We start from the raw sequence: 24,905 nt of genomic DNA on the forward strand, positions 1-24,905 counted from the left end.
ACAGGACATAGTGAGAAACCATATATTCAGGATTGGAGACCACTAGTCATGGCATTGTCAGATGAAGTTCACCTTGGGCTGCCTCACTTGTGTGCATCTCATGTCCAGTCACGCATCCTTGCACCTTCCCTACCTCTGCATGTGGCTTGCTGGTGAGGTTGTCTGCTGTTGTACTACATGTTTTTTTTGTTTCAGTTTCTGTCTAATTAACATTTCATTTAGACTTTGGTACAAGTCTCTGTTTAGTTGCCAAAGTTGTTTAGTTGCTTTCATTTTCTTTGCTATGGACTTGAAGCTATTGGGAGACAGAAGAGGATTTTCAGTAATCAAAGGAGACAGTGAAACTGCAGAGTTTTGTAAATATTTCCAAAGTTCATTATAGGTTTGGGATTTGTTGTTTGGTTTTCTGATTTTGTTTGCTTTGTTGGGTTTTTTGTTTGTTTTTTTTCTTGGTTGGTTGTTTTTTTGGTGTTGTAGTCCTATGTTGTTGGGCTAAATACTGCTTTTTTTCTCAGGACCTTACTTTTGCTGTCAGTGAAGCTGTTCTGTCAGGATGTGACCATGAATTCACAGGCTAGGAGGCTTGAGCCCTTTCAAAATTTTAGGCAGATTCAGGAAACCAAAAAATGCTGAACTGCATATATTTTATTTAATTTTATTTGGCAAGGCTCGAAGTGGGATGGCATCAGCTCTTCTGTGCTTCTTCTGAAGTATGTATCTGTTTTGGCTTTCAGAAGCCTGAATTGCCGTTGCCAAGATTCTTCACTTTCTGGCAAAAGTACAATGGCAAATGGCTTCCTTTACAAGGTGTAATATTTAGACTAACAGCTTTGCAATTAAGAATGGCAAAAGAGAATTATATTCCCTTATTTTATAAGACCAGATTTTTTAGTATGGTTTCGTGGGAGTGTTTGGACGTAACTGAAGTGCTTTTGATTGATGATTTATATTTTGAAGAGTGCTTTTCATTTTAGTGCGCAACACTCGCCTGAAATTTTAGCTAGAACAATGCTTTGTTTTCAAAGATGTTCAAAGTATTCCTCTAGCTAGGCAATTGCTCCATATCATAGACTTGCAAATGCCTTTTGGATACATATGTATAACAATATAGGTGTGAAGATACCAATTCCTGCAAGGGAAATGGGGAGAAATTGGGAAAGCTGCAGGTATTCTTAAATATTACCTGCTGCTAATCTCAGTAGGCCATCAGGGTGTTGAAGATCATGTCATTAAGTCTTTTGTGGTTGGAGAGTGATTCCATTCGGGAGTGTTCAGGGACGAGTTTTGGAGGACCAACCTTGTTTGTTTGAAGGGAAACTAACCAGGTCTTATTTTTCAGCATGGGCAGGCTGGAGACCTTGGGTGTGAGGAGAGACATTCAGAGCTGGGAGAGAAGTGTGTGTTTGAACTGAGTAAGTTGAGAAAGTGGTCAGTAAGATGTTTGAGGTGATGAATCTAGTCCTGCTGACCAAGTGGTCCCTTAGGATGCCTTAGGGGCATTCTCAGTGTTGTAAATTGACACAGACTCCACCTGAAGCTATGCTCAAAGAGTGGAAGATGCTTTAGAAATCCTTACATGTGCTGGTTGCTGAAGCTATGATGAAATCTGATGGCGAGCTTGTGTGCTGCCAAGGGTGTTTTAGTCTCCTTGGTCCAGGCAGCTCAGGAATCTGATGGCACTTTCTTTTCAGCCCACATAGTCATTCAGGCTTCATTTTTTGTGAGAAATTGTCTGGATCTTGCATGCAAAAGCACATCTGGGTCCCGCAGTTTCAGTGCAGCTGGGGACATTGCTAGCTGTTAGGTCTTTCAACTACAGAAAACTCACTGGCATGCCTCATGCTGCTTGTATCCAACTGTATTTCCATTGTAACTATGGCAATAGGAGTAGACTGGTAAGTGTCAGAGTATGGGTGCTCTTGCCTGTTTTGCAGAGGGTTGCTTGGTGTATCCATTTAACTGCCTCACCTCATCTTGTAAACCTGTTTTGGTGATACAGATAAACAGATGTGTGTATGTGTAGATATATATATGTGTGTGTGTGTGTACGTACATGTCTGCAGAATAAACCAGAACACTTTCCTAGATGATATAATAAAGTAGTGGGGACCCTACAGCCAGGGGAACAGGCAATTGAAGTCTTGGAGATTGTTCCTTGTGTAGACCAAGAAGAGAGGCTCTTTTTCTTCCTGGGTCTTCAAGATGTTAAATTTTAAGTCCAGTAGACTTAACTCAGGCAGTCCTGAAGGTAAGTTAAGGGAGAATATTGTATTGATTCACTTTCAAGATCTTGTTCTAGTTTCTTAGGAAAATCCAGGTTTAGTCTGCTAAACCTCATTCAGTGTCATAGGGAAAAATGTAATAGTAATACTTAGTGTCTGAGAGAGAATGAAAGATATAAATTAAAGGGAGGGAAAGGTTTTTAACTTGTATGTAAAACCCCAGATCTTAGATAAAGGTCTTCAGGTCAAAATTAACACTATGTTGAAGCTTTTTCCCCTTCCCTCTTTCACAATAGTTCAGCTATAGAAAGCAGAACATAATAGAAGAAAAATTACGATGTACTTAAAAGGGTATAACATTCAACAAATTTGTTAAGTTACCTTTCATAAAAGAGCATAAATCCAGTTTTCAAGAGCTCTGGAGCTTGTCTTGCAACTCTGCCAGGTTAAAATCCTTTTCTTTTTTTTTCCTCCTCCTCCTGTTCCTAACTAATCTACAGGCAATTGCTTTTTAAAAATTATTTTTCTCTTGAATTTAAAGACTTTGACAGATGGCACATGTAGAACCTGGAAAACTTCCTGAATTGGCAGAGTGACCATACCCCTGCCATTTTCCTACCCCAGTATCTGTAGGTGCGTAGGCTGTGTGTGCTTCCAGAGTGCTGGGCGAGATACTGCTTCCTCTGCTGGGAATGTGCAGATAACTAGTGATAAACCAGAAAAACATACCTGGTGATGGGCTTAATTTGCAGTTAATAGACAACTTAATCTGCTGGTTAGCTGAGTAATTTGATTGTGGCTTAAACAACCCATTCAGAGCAGTGACAATCTCCAGGGTGAATATCTGCAGTGTTTTCCATGCAGAATTAATATCAATCTCTTAGATGGTGAGAGTTTTGTTTTACATTTTTGAGAGGCTGAGACATCAAAGCTGTGCCTCACAATAGTCCATTCTTTATTCTGGAGAATGTCATTCTAAAAATTAGTCTCCTGACCTTTGAAATGTGGTTTATCACGACTGTCCTTCTGTCAGGGCCTCTGTCCAAGGCAGAGCTCTGGAGCCAATGAAAGCACATGGAATTGCTTGGTTCTGAATGTGCTCAGGCTGTCTCCATCAGTGCTGCATGGGTTGTTCTCACCACTGAATGCCTTGAGTTTGGTAACAGTGATCGACTACATAGCTTGTTTCCTATTTACAATCCTTTGGAATTCCCCTCCCCCACCTAAGGCATTTTAGGAAAAGGGCAGTAACTTGGCACTTGAATACCTCTTTGTGATTTGTGCTGGGTAACTTGTCTGGAAAGAACATGTGTGTCTGTGTGCAGCTAATCTCTGACTAGAAGTGTCATACTAGATACCATGTTTGAAGACAATGGCACAGGAAAATTGATCTATTTTTCTTTTTAAGTTCTAATATTTGTCTACTGAACACGTGAATTGGTGTGGAGTTCAGTCCCTACGAAATTTATTACTTGTTGATGTGGTACAAAGGACCTTAGGTCTTAAAGGTGAGCAAAGACTTTTTGTATTCCTGGGGTAGGACTAGGTTGATAAACTGTTTTTAGACAGACAAAAGAGATGAGATCTTAAATCAGTGTTAATGTGTGACTGACCAGGAATGATACAATCTAGAGATTATTGCCTTCCTCTGTTTCTGCAGTGTTAACAAATGAATACTCAAGAATGTAGCAGCAAAGCAAATGGTTCTTGATAAATTATGCAGTCTTGACTCCAACTATTGTTTGAAGTAATTTATGATCTTCCACTGGTGTAATGGGGCTGTGGCATGAACTGCAGCACGCCCTGGAGTAGACAAATTGGTCTGGTATTGTTGAGGAACATATTTAATCTATCTTGCTATAAGTGAACTGGATCCTTTTGCTGAAATGCCAAAAGACCAGTATTTTGATATTCTGTCCTAAATAACTTAACATTAAATTTGTAGCAGTTGTGCCTTTTCCTGATGTCTAAATACTGAAGTGATAATGAACGTAAAACTGGTGCAGTGTAAAGCTCAATTCTTTTCCCTTAGACCTTTATGCAAACTTTCTTTAGTCTTGGTGGGTTTAGAGGCTAATAATACAGTTCTCTTTATTCTTGATGTGTTTTACCAATTTCATAACAGCTATTTCAGTGGTTTGCTTAATTTCTCTGTAGATGTGCTTATGAGAAAGAAAAAAAGAATGGTACTTGCCCAAGTGACAAGATTTTTAAGGGCTTTTCTTAAATCTTGTTTAATTCTCCTAAGAAAAAACTGGGTGAATGAAGTGAAATTTTCAGATCAATCTTTAAAACTGACTGCAAACTTTTAGGTCTGGAGAAGTAGTTAGAAGGCTGTAGGCCACTGTTTATATGTTTGAAGACTAGCAATAGTGCAAGTTGAGTAATGTGCCTACAGAGTTGGATGCTTGATGTGGCCTCCCCCTTCCTTGGAATCCTGTAAGATTTTGGGTTTAATTTTTTTTCCCATAGTATTTACTTACCTAGAATAAACAACTGGATTTGTGCATATTTGGTTAAATGGATTTTCAGACTTGCTGTTGCCAAAACCAGTTTCCTCCCAGGGTAGTTGGCTGTATGAATTGATCACTGCAGAAGTCCAGTAACTACTTCCTGGAAAGAAGTTTGCATGCCTTACTGATAGAAGAGGAGGCCACCATACCTCAGCCAAACTCATCCTGGAACTAGGCAAAATAAAGCTTCCTTGAAGAGTGCACGGTTTGTGGACCATAGGCGGGAAGTTGTCCGGGAACAGTTTGTCCAAGATGTTTTTTACCCTTGTCCCTCACTTAACCGTCCCATAAATTTTGCTGGCAGCTTTGGTTTGGTGACAGATTGTGCTTACCAGAGGGCAGTGGATAGCCTGTTTAAAACTCAGGCTCTTATTTTGCACACCAGACAGGAGCTTGTTTTTGGTAGAAGTAAAAGTTCTGGCTCTGCTTTGCAGCCTGCTTTCTCTTCCCCTATCATGCCTTTTTCGTCTGCTTGGAGGTGGCATTGCTTATCTTACACTGCAGGGATGTGTCCACCATTGGTAGGAAAAATTGCTGGAGTAGAAAATAGTGCTTTATTTATTTATTTAGGGTTACTTTTGTTTCCTTTGCTATGAGGCAGTTATAATAACTTTCTTGACATCGTCTTGCCTTCTTATTTTTAGTTTTTTAGCCATATGTACCTCTAAACATTTGCAGATTTCTTTTCAGGCTCTATTTGATCACAAAGTGATGCTTTAAAGAAAACACAACCTACCTTGCAAAGCTGCTGCGAATAATCACTCAGAAGGGCAAGTGCAAGACTTGAACGAGTTTGTATGTGACACTCTGTCTGATATATTGTGTGAGGATAAAACCATGGGGAAGAAGGCAGGCAGGAAAGGGTAAAGGTTAGAAGTTGTGTAGCCAGGCATTGAGGCTGATGCTGCATAATGATGTTGGTGATCTTTGGGTTTTTCCCAACTTAAATGATTCTGTGATAAGTGACTGTCATCTTAATTAACTCAGAGATTTCAGTGTTGTCTTTCCACAATTGAATACATAGCCTCAGGTGGTGAGAGCCAGTTTTCAAATGGCTAGAGTTTTGCTGTGAAGAGAGGCCTTAATTTTTGCCTAAACAGTGGAGATAAAGCAGGAGCTGCACAGCCTGAGAATAGTTATGTTGGTTTTTAAATGAAATACCCAATTGAACATGTTTGCTAGGCTACAGACAGCAAATGTGCACATTTTCTACTTCAAGTTGATGCAAATCCTCATCACCTCATCTTGATCTTCTCGGTCTTCCTCCTCCAACTGTTTTCAATAATAAGTTGATGAAATGTCTTCAGTATGGTTTCTGACAGTTTGTTTGTACTCTGCAGGTCCTGGGAAGCAGTAGATGTAATTTGAAGAAAATTTGAAGGAACAAATGGCTTTAGCTGGCTGCCCAGACTCCTTTTTACATCTTCCTTATCGGATAGTAAGTTGTGAAATTGCATGTTCATGTCAGCTTGAAGCATCATATTGCTGTGTGCTGGTGATTGATTGTGCATTCAGACTTTTCATCAAACTGCTAATAGCTGTCTGGCAATTCCCTGGGTTTTGCTAACATTTTGGAAACAGAGCCTCTCTTACCATCCTGTATTCAAGTTCTGCTGAAAAAGACTGGGTTGTTAATATGTATGGATTTGATATTTGTCTTTAAAATAGCCATTTCCTATTTGGGAGAAGGCACTTGTTTCCAAAGAAAAGGTGGCAAGCTACAGTACCAGTGAAATGCCTTGCACTAAAATGTATCAGTTTGCAGAATGCTATATTTGTAGGAACAAAGGCAGAGATTTTTACACTTGGTTAGATCCTATGCTTTTTGAGTCATTGTGCTGTATCTAAGCAGCCAATATGGCATATTACAAAGAGTATATTTTAAAAAACCCTCGGCTAAATTGAAAGGTACTCAACAAAAATGCATGTAGAAGTTCTTTTTTTTTCCCTGGGCACTTTTAGTTGACATAATGCTTGCTTTGTATTTTTTATGAAACTGTAAATTGCTGGTTTGGATATGATCTTTTCTTTGCACTTTTTATCTTCTCTTTTCATAATATGATTACCACCCCGAGGATTCAGTTATGGTTTTGGACCCTGCAGATACACAAATAATTAAACAGTGTCATGTGACATTAAAACCTTTTCCTTCTGTCCCAAGAGAAACATTGCTAGTAGTGATTACTACAGTCATGCTACTCATTTGGAAGAAAAGCAGAAAAACAGATAAAAACAACAGTTTTTCCAAAAAATCTCTCTAGGATTAGGATTCATACATGTTGTGTAATATGTCAACTTATGATTTTTTTTCCCCAACGGGAAACCTCTAATTAGTTAAAAGTCTAATGTTAGTATATGCTGAGTTGTCAGCTGAATGTACCTGAATGCTTTTCCTGATAGCAGGAAAAAACATAACAGTTCTTTTACAGCTTCTTTTGCAGCTATAAAAATAGACTGGATTTTGAGAAATTAGATGTCCTGAAAATCTGTTACTATACTTGGATCTATGAATTTTAAAGATGTGAATAGATGTGCCTGGACTTCATAATTTTGATGCACTGTGAAATTATGCTTCCAATTCATTTAGAGCATCATCTGAGTCATGATGTGAAGCTGAGGGAAAGGAGAGCTATGTAAGAGAAACTTGGCATTCTAGGCAGGCATTTTTGAGCTGCAAACTCTTTATTGAGTGTCAATCTCTCCTGTGAAAACAGTGTCTTTAGTGGTTCATAGGAAGTAAAAACGTGAATTTTTATTGTTACTTCCCTTTCTCTGACAAACCCTGTAGATAATCTGCTTTAGTCTGGGGCAGTCAGCAGATTGGAAGTGTCTGCTTGGAACATGGGGTGACTTAAGATGGTGGGAAAGTGACTCAGTTATTTTTGGTCAAAGCTTACTGTGTATTAACTACCCTAAGTGCTTATAACCAGTTTGAAGACTAGCTTTGGAGGCCCATTCACAACTACTGTGCCTTCTGTCAGAACTGAAGTTTGCATTAAAAAATCCCTGAACATCTGTTTTTCCACCCCTGCTAAATCTGACTTAGGAGCTTTCATCAACTTGTCTTTCAAATTTGGCTGCAGTGAAAGCATTTTGTTGGTAAAGGGCTGAAAGAAGGTTAAACTAAATATGTTCTAGATTAGAGTGTAAAGAAGTATTCTATTTTTTCAGCACATTTTCTTACTTAAAGTAAATGAAAAGCTATGAAGGACACAGGTTGGGACCTTAATGCTATAAATTCTGTATTAGAATAAATTGGCATGTTGGAGGTTGGAATTATGTTCAAGACAAGAAAAACGAGAACCTGGGTGAGTGAGTATGCCTGACAGAGCATCCTTTAGAATGTCTTTCTGCCAATCCGCCTTCTCTCATTTTTTAAAATGTTTTTGGAGAGATGGGCAAGGTACAGATCTCCGACTTTCTTACTGGGCTCTTTATTTGCAAGGTTTGCTGCTTTCAGAACCTTTCAGGTCTTGTTTAAGAGCTTTTTTTCCTCTTTTTCTTTTAACCTTCTCAGGAGTTAGCACGTAAACAGTCACGCTGAGTGCATTCTCCTAGAAACAATTTTTAGCTCTGTTAAAAAAAAAAAAAAAAAAAAAATCAATACTATCTTTCAGTGGCTTTCAGGAGTCCTTTCCAAATTCTTGAACTCTTCAATAAAAATCCTGCAGTGAGAATTGGCAGTATTTGTCTTCTGTTCCTGGAAATTCAGAACATAGTCCCAGAATTTCTCAGAAAAAACGGGATGATTTACTGTGTTTCCGTTCTTTTGCAATCTGTAGTCACAACAGTATTTATGTGCAGTGACTTGAACTCTTGGGGAATATTTGGTTCTTTAACCCTTTGCTTCAATTGTACAAGTCTCAGTGACATAAATAACAAAAAAGACAGGTTTTTTTTTCTCAGTTTATGAAGATAAAATTTTGGGCACACATGAATGTTCTGTTCATCTTCCACCTTCTGCCTTCTGTTTGTTTTCTCATGACCAAGCTGCAGGTATGACTTCAGTATTAATTAGTGTAGTTTGGTTTTAGTGAGCTGAATTCTTATTTGAGAAAGAACTTGTAACTTGGTATAAAATGGGCTACAAGCACTTGGCCACAAAGTAGGGAGAAAATGGAAATTGCTTTCTCTTATGTGTACAGAGCTGTGGATTTCAGGATTGCTAATAATCCTCTTGATCAGATAAGAGTACAGAATATTGCACATCATACTTGAGAAGCTTTGTGCACATCAAGAGTAGGAATTAAATACATAAGAGAATTAATCAGAGGCTAGCTACTGTAATGAAAGCCTCTTTCAGTGATGTCAGATGTGTGGATGTGAAGGTGATTTGATGCCAATAGTAGAGCTGCAGTAGCAGCCTTGCTCTGCCTTCATCTGGAGCACAGTTAGGCAGAGGTTCCTCCAGGTTTTACTATGGCAGCTTTGATCCTTGTTTTCAATAAAATGATACAGTAAGTTAGAAGACCCCTTTGGAGGTCATCTGGTCAAAGTCCGTGGCATATTGTTTTCTAGAGTGCTTCATCTTAGTGACTGGTTTTTTGGGAAGCTTGATTTTTATATTTTCAAGGGTGGCTTGCTTAGATTGGGCAGTAAGGGAAGTGAGGGTTTCTCTTGTAGTGAAGGGGGAGAAAAAAAACCCTTTTGATTTTAATAAATCTCTAATTTAATTAGAGAATTACCTTGCTGGATGCAATAATCCTCACCCTTAAACTGGAGGCACAAAAGACAAAGATAACAGGTTAAGATGAGAACAGTTTACTGGGAGCAGCCATGAGATAAGAAAAGGAACAGTAACAGCAACCATATTGACAACAAGAGTGTTTCTTAGAGAGTGATTTCACATACAAAGTGCTCAGTGGACCTGACCAGTGTCAGGCTTGCTCATCAGGAAGAAACCCTTTCTCCTCAGAATCCACCTTTTTCCACCCTGGGCAGTGAGGTGTGGTGGTATAGAATAACCTCCTTGTCCTAGCAATGCTGCCTCCCAGCTGCTGCAAACATCTGCCTTGGTCAGAACCAGGACATAATTAACAGATTTTTTTTTTTTTTTTCCCCTCAACATGTCCCTCCCCCCACTGTCAAAGCCTTCTCATGCAAACCCAAGATATGATTTTCAGTATTCAAAACAAACAGTGGTTTAATGTGCTTTTATTAGGCTTAAATATAAAGGATTCTGTTTGCATAAAATCAGTCCTGGAGTTTGGGTTTTTCAGGCCAAGAGGACAATATGGAAGGACCAGAGTGCGCAAGCAGCCTTTCAAAGTCCTTGGGCATAGCCAAGCGAAAAAACACCAGATGCATTACTACATTGCATCATTCTTCTACATATTGCATAAAGAAAAGCTGAAATGTTGCTACTGCCAATGCAGAAAGTCATCAGATTTGTGAAATATGGTGTCAGTCAACAGATCTTTTATTGACGGTACTCTTGTTTTAACAGTTTACACGCACGCGGTGTAGAGGGTTGATGGACTGGAGCAGACAAAGTACAAAGCAGCGTGAACATTAGTGAATGTTTTTACAAGACATGTTGCCTCCAATATGAAGTTATGAAATCTGTCTCCTTGAATGCAGTCTGCAAATGTTTTTTACAGATAGAGTTGATGCTGCTTGTTAGTTTTCGCTGAGGACCAACTGAAGCTAGATTTCTAGCCTTTATTTTTCTTGGAAAGAAATCTGTTCATAAAATTGTCCCCAAACCAGTTATTTTCCTTAACATTGAAATAGAAGTGTGGTGCTTATCTCCTAAAGAGGAGTGCAAGTATACTTCACCATTATGGTATATCATCAGAATACTTTATATGAAACAGAATAATGTCAAAGAAATTTGTATCTTGCGCTAAGCTGATGTACAATTAATTATGGTTTCCTTTCTTACAGTAAATAGTCATAAATTTTTTTTTTCTTGGTTTTTGATGTACTGGTTTATCTTTCTTCATTTCCAGTCACAAGTGTGTACCTTACTGTTTGCACTTCTGCTTTTATATTCTAATTTAGAGAAGTTGGTGGGCAAAACATGAGGTCTTTTTTTGAAGGCGAATGCAAGCAAGAAGTTTCAAGTGGCTCAATCCACATGTTTCAATTATATGAACTTTTTAAACCCATGGAGAAAAAAGACTCAAAACACTCTAGAGTAGTCAGTCATAACATTTGCTACTTACATTACCATTACCATTGGTCAGGGAACAGCATAGATGTTGCAAATCAAGTAAGGAAATAAAGCAGAGAAGTTTAATTTTGCATCTTCCTGTTAATGGCTTCATGCTTAAACACTAGACTGACCCTATCATTAAGTGCAAGCAGTCTCATGATTTAGCTCTGGTTTTCATTCATGTTTAAGCCTACGTTTTGCTACTTTTATCCTTGAGAAAAAGTTGAGAGGGGATCTTAGGAATGTATATAAATACCTGAAACGTTGTAAAGAGAATGGAGCCAGGCTCTCTTCCTTGGTGACCAGAGCCAATGGACATGAGCTGAAACACAGGAGCTTCCCTCTAGATGGTAGGCACTGCTCTTCCACTGTGAGGGTGACTGAGCACTGGCAGAGGTTGCCCAGGAGAGGTGGTGAAATCTTTGTCCTTGGAGATTGTCCAAAGCCATCCAGACATGATCTCAGGCAACTGGCTGTAGGTGGCCCTGCCTGAGCAGGGGATTGGTCCAGGTGACATCCAGAGATCTCTTCCAACCCCAATCATTCAGTGATGGTGTGAGAATCAAAAGCAGTGGGTGTCTTTAGGTTCAGACTTGCATGCAACTTTTAAGATGATACATTGAGACTGTAAACATACCCACGTTGATAAGAACAGACCATTTTCTGTTGTTCTCTCACAAAACTTCCTGAGAACGTTTTGAAGCAATGGTAACAATCAGTTTAGCAGACTATAGCACCGAACAAAATCTTGCTTATTTTTTTCATGAGTTGGATCTTTTCCAAATGAGTAAATATTTAACAAGCTGTTTACCAACTGGTTATTTTGGAGAAGTACCAGTATGAGTTTTTTCATGTTAATAACAGCTCTAATTTAACAGACGAGGGTTGATGTACCAGTCCTAAGGCACCTTCACACTTCAAATGCCTGCATAAATATAAGAAGATAGAAACCTGAAATACAAAGGAATAGAAGCATTTTTTTTTTTTAAACTGTTTTGGTTATAGCCAACTGGAATTACATTAGTGATAGTTTGGGGGATCTGCTTTTAATGAACCTTCCTCCTACAGATGTTCTGTGCTCTACATATGAGTAAATAGTAACCAGTGGAGAAGATTGTTTTGTTTTTTAAGAGGGAGATAATATTGCTGTGTATTTGGAGCTGTCACTGTTCAAGAAAGCACTGTGGCTCGGATAATACTTAGTGTTGTTGTCCATGCCAGTTGGCTCAGAGAGATCTTTTCTATCCTTGGAAAAGACCAGTGATATAATGTTGCCTTATATTTAAGTATTTCCAAGAAATATATCTAGATAGAGACCTTGTGTAAAGTTATGCCCAGTACATTTTCTTGCCTTACATAGTCTAAAGAGAATCTGCTTGATCAAAGGAAGGACAATATTTCATAAGCACTTATTTATATATTTTAAGTTAAAAAAGAAGGGAGGAAAAAACTCCTTCAAACTACCACCCCTGGTCCTGTGATTCTGCATGAAGCTATTTGTATGATCAAATCTGAGAAGGGAATTTTCCTGTTTCTAGAAAGAAGCTGTGGGTTCATTTTCTAGACTTTATTGTTCATGTGATAGCTCACAGCAGAGACCTTGTTTCTAGACTTGCAGATTTTCTACTCCAGGCTGAAGTACTGATTGAAAGAAGAGTGGAGAGCCTGAACTCACCATAGCCTTGGTGTGGTGAAGGTGCCTTCTACTCTGTAAAGCTAGGAATAAATATATCAGGTCCACCTAGTACTAGCTATGACTGAAAACAGTCTTTACCTGCTCTTTTTGCATCCCCTAAGAACTTTTCTTTACATTCCTAATACAATGTAATCTGAAGTGGTCTTTTTAAAAAGTTATTCCTGGGTTCCCACAAAACGCTGCCACTTTTTGAGGTGTATCTTTCATTCCTAGTGTTGCAGATATGTTCCCTTCGTGGAGAGTTGGGATGGAAAGTTCTGCACAGAGCAAGGACTTTGTTCTTGTATAGCTGACTTTGCTTTTTCAGGATGGAATTCTACCAAATTGATCAGTTTTCAGGAATCCTTCATGAACGAAGGGCCAGATTATTGGTATTAATGGCCTTTTATGCTAGATGGTATTGATATTTTAATCTGAGGCATTAAGATACAGTGTTCTTATTTCTGGATTTGAAAGAACAGCGAGCAGTCAAAGGTAGAACACAAATGCTCAGCAAAGCTCTCAGGCTTTACTGCTATTTTGAGATAGCTTTGGCCTGAGTACTGGTACGGCCAGTGTGCATATTTGAAATTCTAGCCTCTACAATGAAAAGACAAGCCCTCGGAAACAGCCAGTGGCTTTGGAGCATGCTGGTCCTTTCCAAGCTGAATGTTAAACAATGACTTAAGACTCTGCTACACACTGGCTGTAGCTCTTGATGTCTTACACATTGGCTCCATTTTTTGACATAATTTTGGCAAGTGGGGGAGCCTGGCAATCCTTCATGCTAGAGGCCTTAGCTCTAATAAAGCGCTTTAGTTATTAGCACAAGTAAATAGTTGTCCATTTGTGCTTCATTAATGCATATTAGTCATACAGTAAATACTGTCATGCTGGCAAGTTCCCCAGAATAGTGAATACTTCTGTACAGTTCAGGAGGGGGTTTCTGACAAAGTGGTGTTGGCACCTTTCTTGAAGAAGTTCTTGAAGCTATTAGTGTAGGAGAGTGACGGGCCATTATTTCAGCTCGCATGAGATTTGTGGAATTGATAGTTCAGTGGAGGCAAAGAGGTATTTTTGATGAATTTTATGCTTCTGTAGTAGGTTCTTCTCAAGTATTCAACTGACTTTTCTACAGCCTTCACCTATTTTGAGGGAGGCTGCTTTGGGCTGTGGGGAGTACAAATGAAGTGCCTGCTCTTCTAACAAAAATAGATGTTCCAAAAATCCCATATGATTGTCCAGTGTTTTAAAATTTTAACTATGTGTTTGAAAAAACTTAGTTATGTGCAGCTAGATGAAATCAGAAGGCAGCACAATGACCCAGGATCTGTGTAAGTGTTTTGGTTTCTTGAGAGGTAAGACCCATGAAATGTACAAATGGTATAAAATTGCAAACAAGTGTGACTTGTTCTTTGGAACAGCCAGCAGAGATTTACGGATTGCTTTTTTTTCTGACCTTTGAGTTTCTGGCAGTGACTTCCAGAAGGACTTGCTCCATACTTTTGCCAGCTTGCCAAGGCTGACTAGCTTCTGGTTCTTCATATTGTCATCCTCACCTGTTCTGAAGAAAAATGTGTTTTCTGCCTCTGCAGTCACCAGGATCATCCTCTGATTAGTGACTTATTCTTCTGAGGATAAGAGAGAGTAGCTTTGCTAGCATAGAACTGACAAGCATCTTTAGCATCTTCTCATGCATCCTGTCTGCTCCTAGTTAGCTTGTCTGATCCTTAACTTCCCTTTGCTGTGAGTAGTGGTTCAGTCCTCCAGATGCTGACACTGTGCTCAAAGAACTGGGAGGTGTGAGGAGGAGCTAAGAAAAACTGAGGCAAAAAATCAACTGAGAACTAACTAAACTAATATCAGCCATCCTTTTGTCCTTACATGCCTATATAACAATTCCTTGTTTTTTCTTGGCATCCTTTTCTTGCTCCAGCTCTCCTGCATGTTCTCCATGCACAATCTTCATGTTCTTTCTGCATAACCTCTTCCTGCTTCAATCTTCCCTGTGTTTCAGCATTTAAGCTGAGGCAGGAGATTCAGCAGTCCATTCAGCTGCCTTTCTGCCATTCCCCTGTGACTTCCTGCATGCCACAATGGACTGTTCTTGAGGTTTGAGGAGGCTGTCCTGCAAGAGGAGATTGCTGCCCTGTGTGCCTTGGCTCTTCAGAGAAGTCTGCCATGGGAACCTTGCACGCAGATCCTTGAACAGGCCAAAAATCTGCTTTCCCACAGTCCAGGACTGTAATTCTGCTGCTACTCTTGTTCTCTTTGCTTACTTATTACTGTCATCTCTGCATCATCTCCACTGCCATCAGCCTCTTCCTCCCCAAATGACTCTTTGTCTATCAGTTGGCTTTGCCAGCTTGTTGTTAAAGCAGGAAAATGCTTTCCCAGTTGGCTTACTGATCACTTGTGAAGTTATCTTCAACCCACTCCAGAAATCTTTGTAGAGTCCAGTGCTGGCTGCAGCTGGAATGGCTCAGTTTGCTTGTGAGTGGGTCAGAAACGTGATTTAGCTGATTTTTGTCAAGTTTTTCCCCATTCCATGCACCTGGCTGCAAAATTTGGACTCATTTGGTTTGAGCAAGGCAGGTATTCTGAACATTAATCTTTTTAAGGATGGTGAGTGCTTCTTTTGGGAAGAACTACTGAGGAACTTGGCAGTGTGACAGAACAAAGGAGCACCTAGAGGTGCTAGCCAGTTGTTCAGGTGTTTCCAGTCCCAGCACTGGGGCTTCCCCTCCAGGCTGTTGGTACTCAGTCTGCTGTCATGGTTCTCTCCTGGCTTCCCTGAGGTTTACTCTCTCTCACAAGGCTTACATCCAAGTGGACTGTCCTCTCTCATGCTGCCTTCTCAAGGACCTATTGCCTTCTGTATCTGCCCAGGTCTGTCCTTGGGATGGTGTAGGGAAGCTTCCCCTTGCTGGGTGGGTTATGAGCACCCACCCTCAGATCTGAGTGATGCTGCTATCCTTTGGTCATGACTGCCTCTGGCTCTGAGTCATTTGGCCTCTCCCTCTCCCTCTCCCTCTCCCTCTCCCTCTCCCTCTCCCTCTCCCTCTCCTCTCGCCCATTGCAGAGGAGATGCCACCTGCATGCCTGGAGAGCACAGGGGCAGTGCAGGTCAGGGAGCAAGGGCTGACAAAAGCCTTCAAATGCATGGACTGTTTTATTGTCTGTAAGGGGTTGGTGCCTAGCCTGGCAAGGCTAACATCTCCCTTTCCTGCCTGTGGGTTTTCTACCTCTTCCATCTCTGGCAGACCTGACCTCCCAGGGTTTCCTTGAGTAGTTATGTTCAGGCTGATGGAGAGTAGTGCCTGGGAGCCTTGGGAGAAGTTGTTCTAGCTCTCCTGGAAGGAGATCACGGGCTCTTTTGGGAAGACATCTTGGCAATGATGGTGTCAGGAGACAGTTACCTGCATTTGTGGCTACTCCACTTCCATGGAGCATCTTTCCTCCTCACCCTCTGTGGGCTCTGGGTCTCCTGCCACCTGGTTGAGTGAAGCCCTTTTATCTGCACTGTCTTTCTGTGTGCTCATATCCTGTTCCCCCTCTGCATATCCTCCTTCTTCCAGAGCTCTTTCTTGGGCTCATTCTTCTTGGCCACGCCACCATGACCTCTTGTCACGACCTTTTGGAAACATTTCTGTGGAAGGTAACTCCAGGATCATACGTAACACACATATTACATACATATATAAATAATCCATTTATTAAAGCAACTTAGCATGTTTAGTCATCCACACATGCCCCTTTCAAGTTAAGTGAATTTTTTTTTTCTTTTTCCAATTCAGGACAGACCAAATATAAAAGCCAATATTTGTGGTAGTCACTGTAACTGTCTGGTATCTGGAAGCATTTGTAGAGCCTATTTTCTAAAGTAAATGGGAATTAAGACTTCAGAGGGCCTGTTTCTCTATTTCTGACCATATAGAAGTATATAAGGCAGTGTATTGCAAATTTGATAGAAAAAATTTCCTTCCAATGTATTTGCTGGTGAAATTTCTGCATGAAATACATTACTTTTTGCCATGATGTGAGCAAAAGGGCTAGCTGGAGTGTGCTGGAGATGTTCTGAAAAAGGCATCTCTTGTAATCCTCTTTTCTCTGGAGTCCTATGTATCCTTGGAATTATGACAAGCTGCTGGCTGTTGAACATGAAGTGTCTGTATGGTTAAGTCACAAACCATAACTGCTGTGCTGGATGAGAGAAAGTTGGAGGAATAGTTTATCTTTTGAGTGTGACTTGCCCTGAAGATTAAAATAAACCCTAACCCACAAGACCAGAAACTTCTCATCCACTGACTGTGCCAGTAGCATCTTCTAAAACAGGAATAATAACATTATTATGATGGAAGATTACACACATGCTGTCAGTATTGTGTTAAGGAGCTTCTAGGTAATCTGTCACAGTTAATTTTCTTGTTTTAACTAAATAAGTAGTCTTCTGTTTATCTGTATCCAGGAGGTGGCCCATTCCTCTCACCCACAGCTTGATTCTGAAGCCTAGTTCAAAGTTTTTCCTCTTCCCCTCCTCATCCTATGATTCCTTTTTTTTTTTTTTTTTTTGTTTATCTCTGATATGACTTTAATCTCAGCAGGAATCTTTTCCACTACCTTTTATTTCATAGACCTGCATTTTTGGGTTAGAAAGAATAGCTCAAAACTAGAGGAAGCAGTACAATAAATACTGGTTGTGCTGTAAAAGGTACCACCCTGAATTAATTGCCATTCAGCTGAAGTGTGGTAGCTGCTCATGTGCAAGCTGCCAGCCCCTTGAACTGCAAGGTAAACAAATTACTTCCCCTCCCTAGTCTCCAGCAGTGGTTTCACAGAAGAGAAAGAAGTGCCACTTCAATACTGATGGAGCAGCAGCTCATCCAGCTGCATCCCGTGTTTTCTTGGAGCCAGCGGTGGAAATCCATTTGCAGAGATGTCCTTGAGGTTGATAGCAGTAATGTTTCAGTGTTGCTAAAGCCAGCATGATCAAACATTGCACATATGGACTTACTATAACTGTGGGATTTCTTGAGCTTTTCTTCTGGCTGAGCAGCTTTGCAATCTCTGTTCAGATCTCCTTGTTTGGAGACCCTTTACCTGGGCAGGTATTGTTTTGAGGTGGTTTGCTTGTTTTGTTTCATGTGCTGCCTTGGCAGTATTTGGCACACCAGACCTTCCTCCAGTAGCATACTGGTAGTTATGAAACCCTTTTGATCTGTTGGGGCTTTAATGTAGCCTCAGAGGCTTTGTGTGGAATTAAAGCAGCTGCTGCTAAACATGTAGAAGTGCCTCAGTTTATGTTCTGATGTGCTGTGGATAACCTCCTTGGATGTGTCCAGTAGGTGTTAAAAGAAGTGGGGAGGAGCTGTATAAAGTAAGTGGTCACTTGACACACTTGAACTATGAACAACTTTGAAACAGAACAAAACAAAAAGAAAACCTTCCAACCATGAAGAAGTGATTGAGGTGCTTGCTTTTAGTGTGCCAGCTTCTGCAAAAACTGAAGATTTATACTTTGTATTGTGTTTTCTGGGACAGCGTGCAATTTTACATGTAATTTGTTACTATTTAAATGCAAATTGCTGATCTTTTGTAAATTTTCCTCCTTCAGAGAATGTTAAGTCAATAAAGATTTTCTGATAAAGCCATCTTCTTAATGCAGGATAACTGGTAGAGCTACTTGCAATTAACTCCCTTTCCTTAAGGAAAGGAAAACATGGCAGCCACTACCTTGGGATGGATAGATACAAGCATATATTTTTATTGATACTGGAGCAAGTGTTACAATGAGGCATATACCATATGGTACCTAGATTTCTGAAAGTTAGAGAGAAATAAACTAGGCAGAGCACTGAGAGAAGTTCTCAGGCTAAAAAGTACCTTTGAGGTGCTTGGATTTTGCTATGGTCGAACCTAGACACTAGTTTTTCTAAGGGTAATGAAAATGGAGAAAATTAGAGTCATTTAGGTTGCAAAAGACCTCTCAGATAACCATCCTGTCAACTAGACACTGGATTGATGTCCACTCATGAACACTTCCAGGGATGATGACTCCATCACCTTCTTGGGCAGTTTGTCCCAGTGTTTAACAGCCCTTTTCATGAAGAAATTCCTCTTGATGTCTGACCTGAACCTCCTTTGGAGCAGCTTGAGGCTGTGTCCTCCCATCCTGTTGCTTGTTTCCTGGGAGAAGAGGCCGACCCCCTACCTGGCTACAGCCTCCTTTCATGGAGAGAGTGATGAGGTCACCCCTGAGCCTCCTTTTCTGCAGGCTGAACAACCCCAGCTTCCTCAGCTGCTCCTCATAGGACTCATTCTCCAGACCCTTCACCAGTGCCATTGCTCTTCTCTGGACTTGCTCCAGCACCTAGAGGTGAGGAGCCTGAAACTGGACACAGAGCCTCAAAAGTGTGGCTGAGTACAGGGTCATGATCAGTGCCCTGGCACTGCTGGCCTGTTTTGATACAAGCCAGGATCTCACCAGCCTTACTGGCCACCTGAGCATGTGCTGGCTCATGTTCTGCTGCTGTTGACCAGCACCCCCAGGTTCTTTTTCGCTGGGCAGCTTTCCAGCCACTCTTCCACAGCGTGGAGTTTTGTATGGGCTTATTTGTGACCCAAGTCCAGGAGCTGGCACTTGGACTGTTGAACCTTATATAATTGTCCCTTTGATCCAGATCTCTCTGCAGAGCCTTCATGCCCTCCAGCAGATCAGCTCTCCCACCCAACTTAGTGTTGCCCATGAACTTACTGAGGGCATACTTAATACTGTCATCCAGATCATCAGTAAAGATACTGAAGAGGACTGGGCTCTATATTGAACCCTGTAACTTTCTTTCATTTTGAGAAATTGGAATAAGACAGTGATGCACTGAAATAGTCAGGATGGCTCCTGTGGTTACTCTTAATTTTTGTTTCCTTTCCAACTTTTACAAGTTGACAATTTCTATGCAGGTATTTCTGTATCTGACTGCAACATCATTTGCATTAGAAATTTTGCATACTAACCAACCATTGTGTGCTAACACTTAGGGGTGGCAACTTAATGAAGTTTGATAGAGCATTACTGTGAGGATTTTTTTTTTTTTTTCAGGAAAACTGTTTTGAGCATTACTGTGAAAGGTGCAGTTATGTATGTGACTTTCTTAGAGCTGCACAGGTTAAATGAGATTCATACATGATTAAGGAAAGAAGTGCAGACATTCTGTTGGTAATGATATGGAGTTTGGGCTTTTTGTTTTGTTTTTTTTTTCCCTATTCTGAAGACTTGCAAGGTAACCCCTTACTGCTAAATATGCAGTACAAAACAACTATTTTAAGTGCCCATGTATTCCAGACTGTTTTAGACTCCCACTTTTTTTTTTTTTTTTTTTTTGCATAAACTACATTACTGATGTGCACTGACTGTAGCTCTGATATTTGGTATGGGGAGAATACAGCAGTCTGTTCCAATACAAGATCTGATGCTAGGTTATTAATTGTGAATAGTTACAGTGCCTTAGACTGGTGTCTGTGATTTCTGTGGGGTTTAAGTAGGGTAGTATGGAACAGTCAACTGAAGTGTATAAACATTTTCTCCATATCTGAGATTCTGAAATGTCTTATTTTTTTGTAAGGCTTGCTGTTTTGGAGATGTGTAAAGAGTTAATTTGTACTGAAGTGAGCAGTGAGTTCTGGAGCAGAGGGCACCATGTAACAGGGGAATGGATCTTTATCTGAGCAGCAAGGTGTATGGTCCAGGTAATTAGGATCATAGGTTTGGTCAGATGGGACAGGCACTTCTAGACCTAGTTGACTGTGTATCTAGTGCCAATGATCACTGTTGGGAAGGAAGAGAGGGATGCCAAGCACACCCTAAATTTCAGCAGTTCAGCAAATTGTCTGGAAAGTAGAGTGATGAGATCCATATTGCTAATAGTTGAAGCAAGGAAGGATAGCAAAGTAGTCTTGTATGGATTTGTTCAACATGTCACTTGAAATTGGTCTGATTCAGTTTGAAGACCTGAAGAGCAATTTCATTAGCAGGTGAGAGCTACTTTGCTCACTGACATCCAGGACATTTTAATGGTCTATGTGGGCACACTGGCTCCTTCCCCAGAGGAGGTTTATCATTTTATCACTTCTGTCGAGGGCTGTGAAGAGCTATCTTCACTTGTTGGCCCTTTTGGATGCTCAGTTTGAGCCTGAACCATCCCAAAAAGAAAACGGGGGTAGCACTATTGCTGGTAAGAGAGCAGACCCACATTCAGATGGTGTGAATTCCTTTGTGTTTATGCTACTTGCATTCCTTTGTTGAGTTTCATCTGTCTTGATGTCTAGGGCTTCCTAGCTACAGGCTTACATACATTAAATGTAATTTAGGTTGTCTGGCTGTGGTTGCCACTTCCCAAAGCAGAGAGATTTGAATATGAATTCCTGAAGAGAATGCACTTGTATGGAAACAGTAATTCCTTCAACCCAGGTGGCATCTTCCCTTCTCTCCTCCCTCCCCTGGCCTGAAACACAAATGTGTTGCTGTGGTGCCAGATCCAGAGTCCAGCAGCTCATCCTTTCAAGCACTGAGCCTTCCAAGGTTAATTCAGGGCGTCATTAGCCTGTGCTAGGACAGACTGTCCGAGGCGTTTTGCGGAACGGCTTCTGTCCATGTGGGAGAAGGATGCTGTCAAAACCTGACTCCCAAAGCCAGTGTTCTTGGAAGCAGCTGGCCAGCAGTGCTGCTATAACCAAAGCTGTAGTAGATTTGATGACAAGTAGAACAGATGAGCTACCTTGTATTTCACAGGTCCAAGCATGGGGAGGCCAGTGTGTTGGAAAGGATCAAATATCCTGTATCTTCTTCCTGTGTTACAGCTTCCCCCAAAAGATTATATGAGATTTTTTTTTTAAATACAAGCTTAAAGGAAATAATTTTGAAGATGTTTTCTAAAACTGGATGGGTGTGTTAGCTAGTGCATAATGCTGAAATTTTCCATTGCACCAGGGTACAAATATTCATTCCCATTATGCTTCTTTTTGTCCTTCTGATGAAGAAGGAATATAGTCTGACTGAGCATTTCAGAAATTTGGACAACACATGGAAAGTGACCCTGGTAAGGATTCTTGAATAGGCTGAAGGTTTTATGAGCAACAACACGTTGTTGTGGGTTGCATTGCTCCCTTAGATTGCGTGGACACCATCCAGTATAGTAAACATGTATGAACTTGTGCTTTTGGCTCAAGTCAAGTACTGTAGTCTGTTAAGTGTCAGTTCTTTGATACAAGATCTCACTGTAAAGCTTCTTTTAAAAAAATAGGAATATGACATACTGCTTTAGGTTATACTTTCTCATGGTAACAAAACTCATTTTTTTAAATTCAATTCCTATTGGTAAGTATGGTTCATTCTCACAAAAAGCTAATTTTTCAGGGACTTTAATGTTTGAGTCAGTATTGACCAAAACCAAAGAACCTAGAACATGCAGCAAAGGATGTAGCTTTGAACATGTATAATTGTCAGTGGCAGTCCCTTGCCAGTGAGAGTGCCTTGCTTTGGCGGTAAGGCTAATTTACTGTTGAGTACAACTAGAGATACATTATCAAGTTCTGTGGGCTCCAGCAGAAGAAACAAAATTTCCATAAAAGTATGTGACTTTCCTACTGTGAAGAATTTCTTAATATGAACTTCATTTATTCAGTGGTGTTTTGTTAGAAATGAAAAGAAACTTAGTTTGTTTTTAAAAAAGAAGTTAAAGGATACTTTATCAGTAAGTAAACAGTTCATTTTTCTAAGTACTTTATAGGTGAAGACACCTCTAAGGAGTGATTGCTTTCACTGAGAACTTTGTGCAATTGTTTCTTTTCTGTATTTCAAGACTTTATTTTAGCTGTAAACCATGTAAACTGTCACTAACAGCCACAGTGGTTTTAGTCTCATTAAAAATAGAACAAAGCTTTTAGCATTTCTAAGCCTGTCAGTTGGATTCCCTTATTGCTAGCTGATTAAAAGACAGCAACCATGATGCACTGAATCTTCTTCTACCATAATAAATGGCAGTCTGGTCCAAAAAGTGCACACTGTGGAGTATACTATCCATTTTCTCTGTGCAGAGGATGGGGAGACAGCTCAATTTTTGCAGAAGTTCTTACTTCTGCATCTAGTAAGACAGTTCTTGCCATATTTTGGGTTCAGGAATGTTGAAAGCCCTGTTAATGACAGTTTTGCAGAGATCAGCCTGGAGAAGCTGCATCTCTAATGTTAGCTTGTGTGCATGCTGTAGAAGTGCATTGCTGGAGCTGTCAGCTAACACTCACTTATGCTCACTCCTGCCTTACTGGAGAAAAGCCTTTCAGGAGTAAACAGCTGCTTCCAGATACTGCTGGGGGTTGCTAGCTGTGGTCCAGATATTGCTAGACTACATTAATTTATTAATTAATTTCCTGGATGCCAAAGAGACACTGGGAGTTGGGGCAGGGGTGACAGGAAGAAGCTGGATGATGGTGGTTTTTGGTTTACCCTGATAGTAATTGCAATGCAGGTAGTGATAAGTCACATCATTAGACTCCTAAAAATAAATCTGAAGCACCTTCAGAAAAATAAGTTTCTGGCTCAGCTATAGCAGTGGCTTCTATAACTGTTTTGGGCTATAGCTTTTAGAAAGAAACACTTCAGTGGCTTGGGGCATGCACACTATGGGGTGTCAGTGCTCACAACAGGGCCTGAACCCCCAGGTTTTTTTAGACTTGAAGGTTTTTCTGATCAGTGAGTTGCTAAAGCCCAGAGGGGGGTCAGGAGATAAGTTTTTCCAAGGTCAGACTGGCAAGCCTTTCTGCCTTCCCCTGTATCATGGGATGTAATATAATTCCTGTGATTCATTTAACAAATTCTCTGCCACTGCAGAGACGTGGACCACGGACGCAGGTCTGTCTTGTCTGTCAGCCTCACTTTCCTTCTCCCTTTGCTAATTCCCAGTCTGTTGTAGCTATTGTATGTGTTGCATGGTGGGCTGGTGAGCCTGCTGGGGGCTGTAGGAGCGTGTGGATCACAACAGGTCCGTGTGCCCTGCCAGGTTATCGTGTGTTTTCAGTGATTTGTGGCACTGAGGATCGGAGCTGCTGTGGTCTGTCGGGAGGAATGTGCTTGCTGCTGCTTTTGCTGCTCCTGTAATCCTGAACTGGCTTGTTTGTTCTTGGTCTCTAGGGTTATTGCTCCCAGTCTTGACAGCCAGTACTGCAAAATCAGAAGGATTCCTGCAGTTAGTGGCTTTGCTACTTCAGGAGAGAGAGCCCAACTTTTGACAAAGCTAAGTGGCTTTATTTTAAGCCCTTGTTTGTACAAGCTCTCTTAGCAATGGGAATGCTAAAATTCTAGGTTCACAGTTACTCTGTTGACTTACTGAGCCTTTCACTTGGCTCTTACCTAGTCAAATGACTGTAGTTAAGAGGCAGGAAACCAGGTTACAGGTCTTTAATTATGTAATATGTGGGTTGTCTGAGAATGTGCTTTAAAGTTTTTTGCCTAGTGTGCAAAGCCTGTGTTTTCTTTATTTGTATGACATGTTAAACACTCTGGCAGAAAACAGTAAAACATACACACTCTGTCTGAGTAAACTTGAAATCGTTTGTAAAGCAGTGGCTTTGGACAAACCCAAGAACCTTGCAGTTCCCTCAGGACTCTTAGCTGGAACACATTTCCTTAAACTCTGGGGTGTCAGCTTGCTGACAATACCTTGTACCAAACAGCTGTCTGGGAGGGGAGTGTGCTGCTGTGTTTTTAAGAAAGGAGCGTCACATGAACTACTAATTGATCTGGACTGTGGAGTTTGGATTAGAACTTGAACATTGGTCTGGATATGTCAGTTAGATTTATTCTTGTTATAGACTGTGTGTTTGCCTCCACAGGGCTAAGAGTAAAATTGAGTGAGCAGAAGCTCTGGATGGCTGTGGATACCAGTAAGCTGTAGGAAAGTTTACTGACATGAATAGCTGGCTACTTGGCACTTAGCATAATTGAGTCTATTTTCCTCTTTGTACATTTGATGCATGAAATAAACCAAAGCTGCAAAATCATGGTGTAAAGAATAAGCATAGCTTAAAAAACAGTGCAGGAAGTTACTTTACAGAAGTGCGAACGGTAGTTTGTGTGGAAAGTGAGGAATCTTATGAAGCATCCTCAGAAGAAATGCTGTCTAATCTGTTCATTGCCTAAGGAAACTCCAGGGGCATGTTAAGAAAGACAGTACTGAGTCAGATAAAGAAATGTTTGTCAATCTGTGTCCTTTTTCTAAGAGCAACAAGTTGCAGATACAAAGAGAGAGGTAATTTCTCAAAGGATCCCCTTTCTGCTCTGAAGCCCGGAG

General features: G+C 40.6%; 1 protein-coding gene and 1 long non-coding RNA gene across 10 annotated transcripts in view; one reads left to right on the plus strand and one right to left on the minus strand.

Moving 5' to 3' along the window:
* Nucleotides 1–24,905, plus strand: part of GRB10 (growth factor receptor bound protein 10) — a 140,846-nt gene that overhangs the window by 29,892 nt on the left and 86,049 nt on the right. For 5 of the 7 annotated variants that reach the window (XR_008839737.1, XR_008839738.1, XM_056483511.1 and 2 more), the window contains one exon: nt 6,076–6,173. The exons of the other annotated variants lie outside the window; for them this stretch is intronic. Coding sequence is in view for 3 of the 5 variants with exons in the window: in XM_056483511.1 (XP_056339486.1) it covers nt 6,123–6,173 (51 nt within the window). In the remaining 2 variants the exon portion in view is untranslated. The remainder of the gene's footprint in view (nt 1–6,075; nt 6,174–24,905) is intronic. 7 annotated transcript variants of the gene reach the window in all.
* On the minus strand, nt 6,190–11,281 carry LOC130249105 (uncharacterized). 3 transcript variants are annotated; one of them, XR_008839740.1, is made up of 3 exons: nt 11,149–11,265; nt 9,608–9,746; nt 6,190–6,832 (listed from the first exon to the last, which is right to left on the minus strand). It is a non-coding gene; the product is annotated as an uncharacterized LOC130249105 (long non-coding RNA). The 3 variants fall into 3 exon arrangements; XR_008839741.1 differs by lacking the exon at nt 6,190–6,832 and adding an exon at nt 7,153–8,308 and having other exon boundaries at nt 9,608–9,742; nt 11,149–11,281; XR_008839739.1 differs by lacking the exon at nt 6,190–6,832 and adding an exon at nt 7,153–8,308.

Source organism: Oenanthe melanoleuca, chromosome 2 (genome assembly GCF_029582105.1).
Source record: "Oenanthe melanoleuca isolate GR-GAL-2019-014 chromosome 2, OMel1.0, whole genome shotgun sequence".
Lineage (NCBI taxonomy): Eukaryota > Metazoa > Chordata > Aves > Passeriformes > Muscicapidae > Oenanthe > Oenanthe melanoleuca.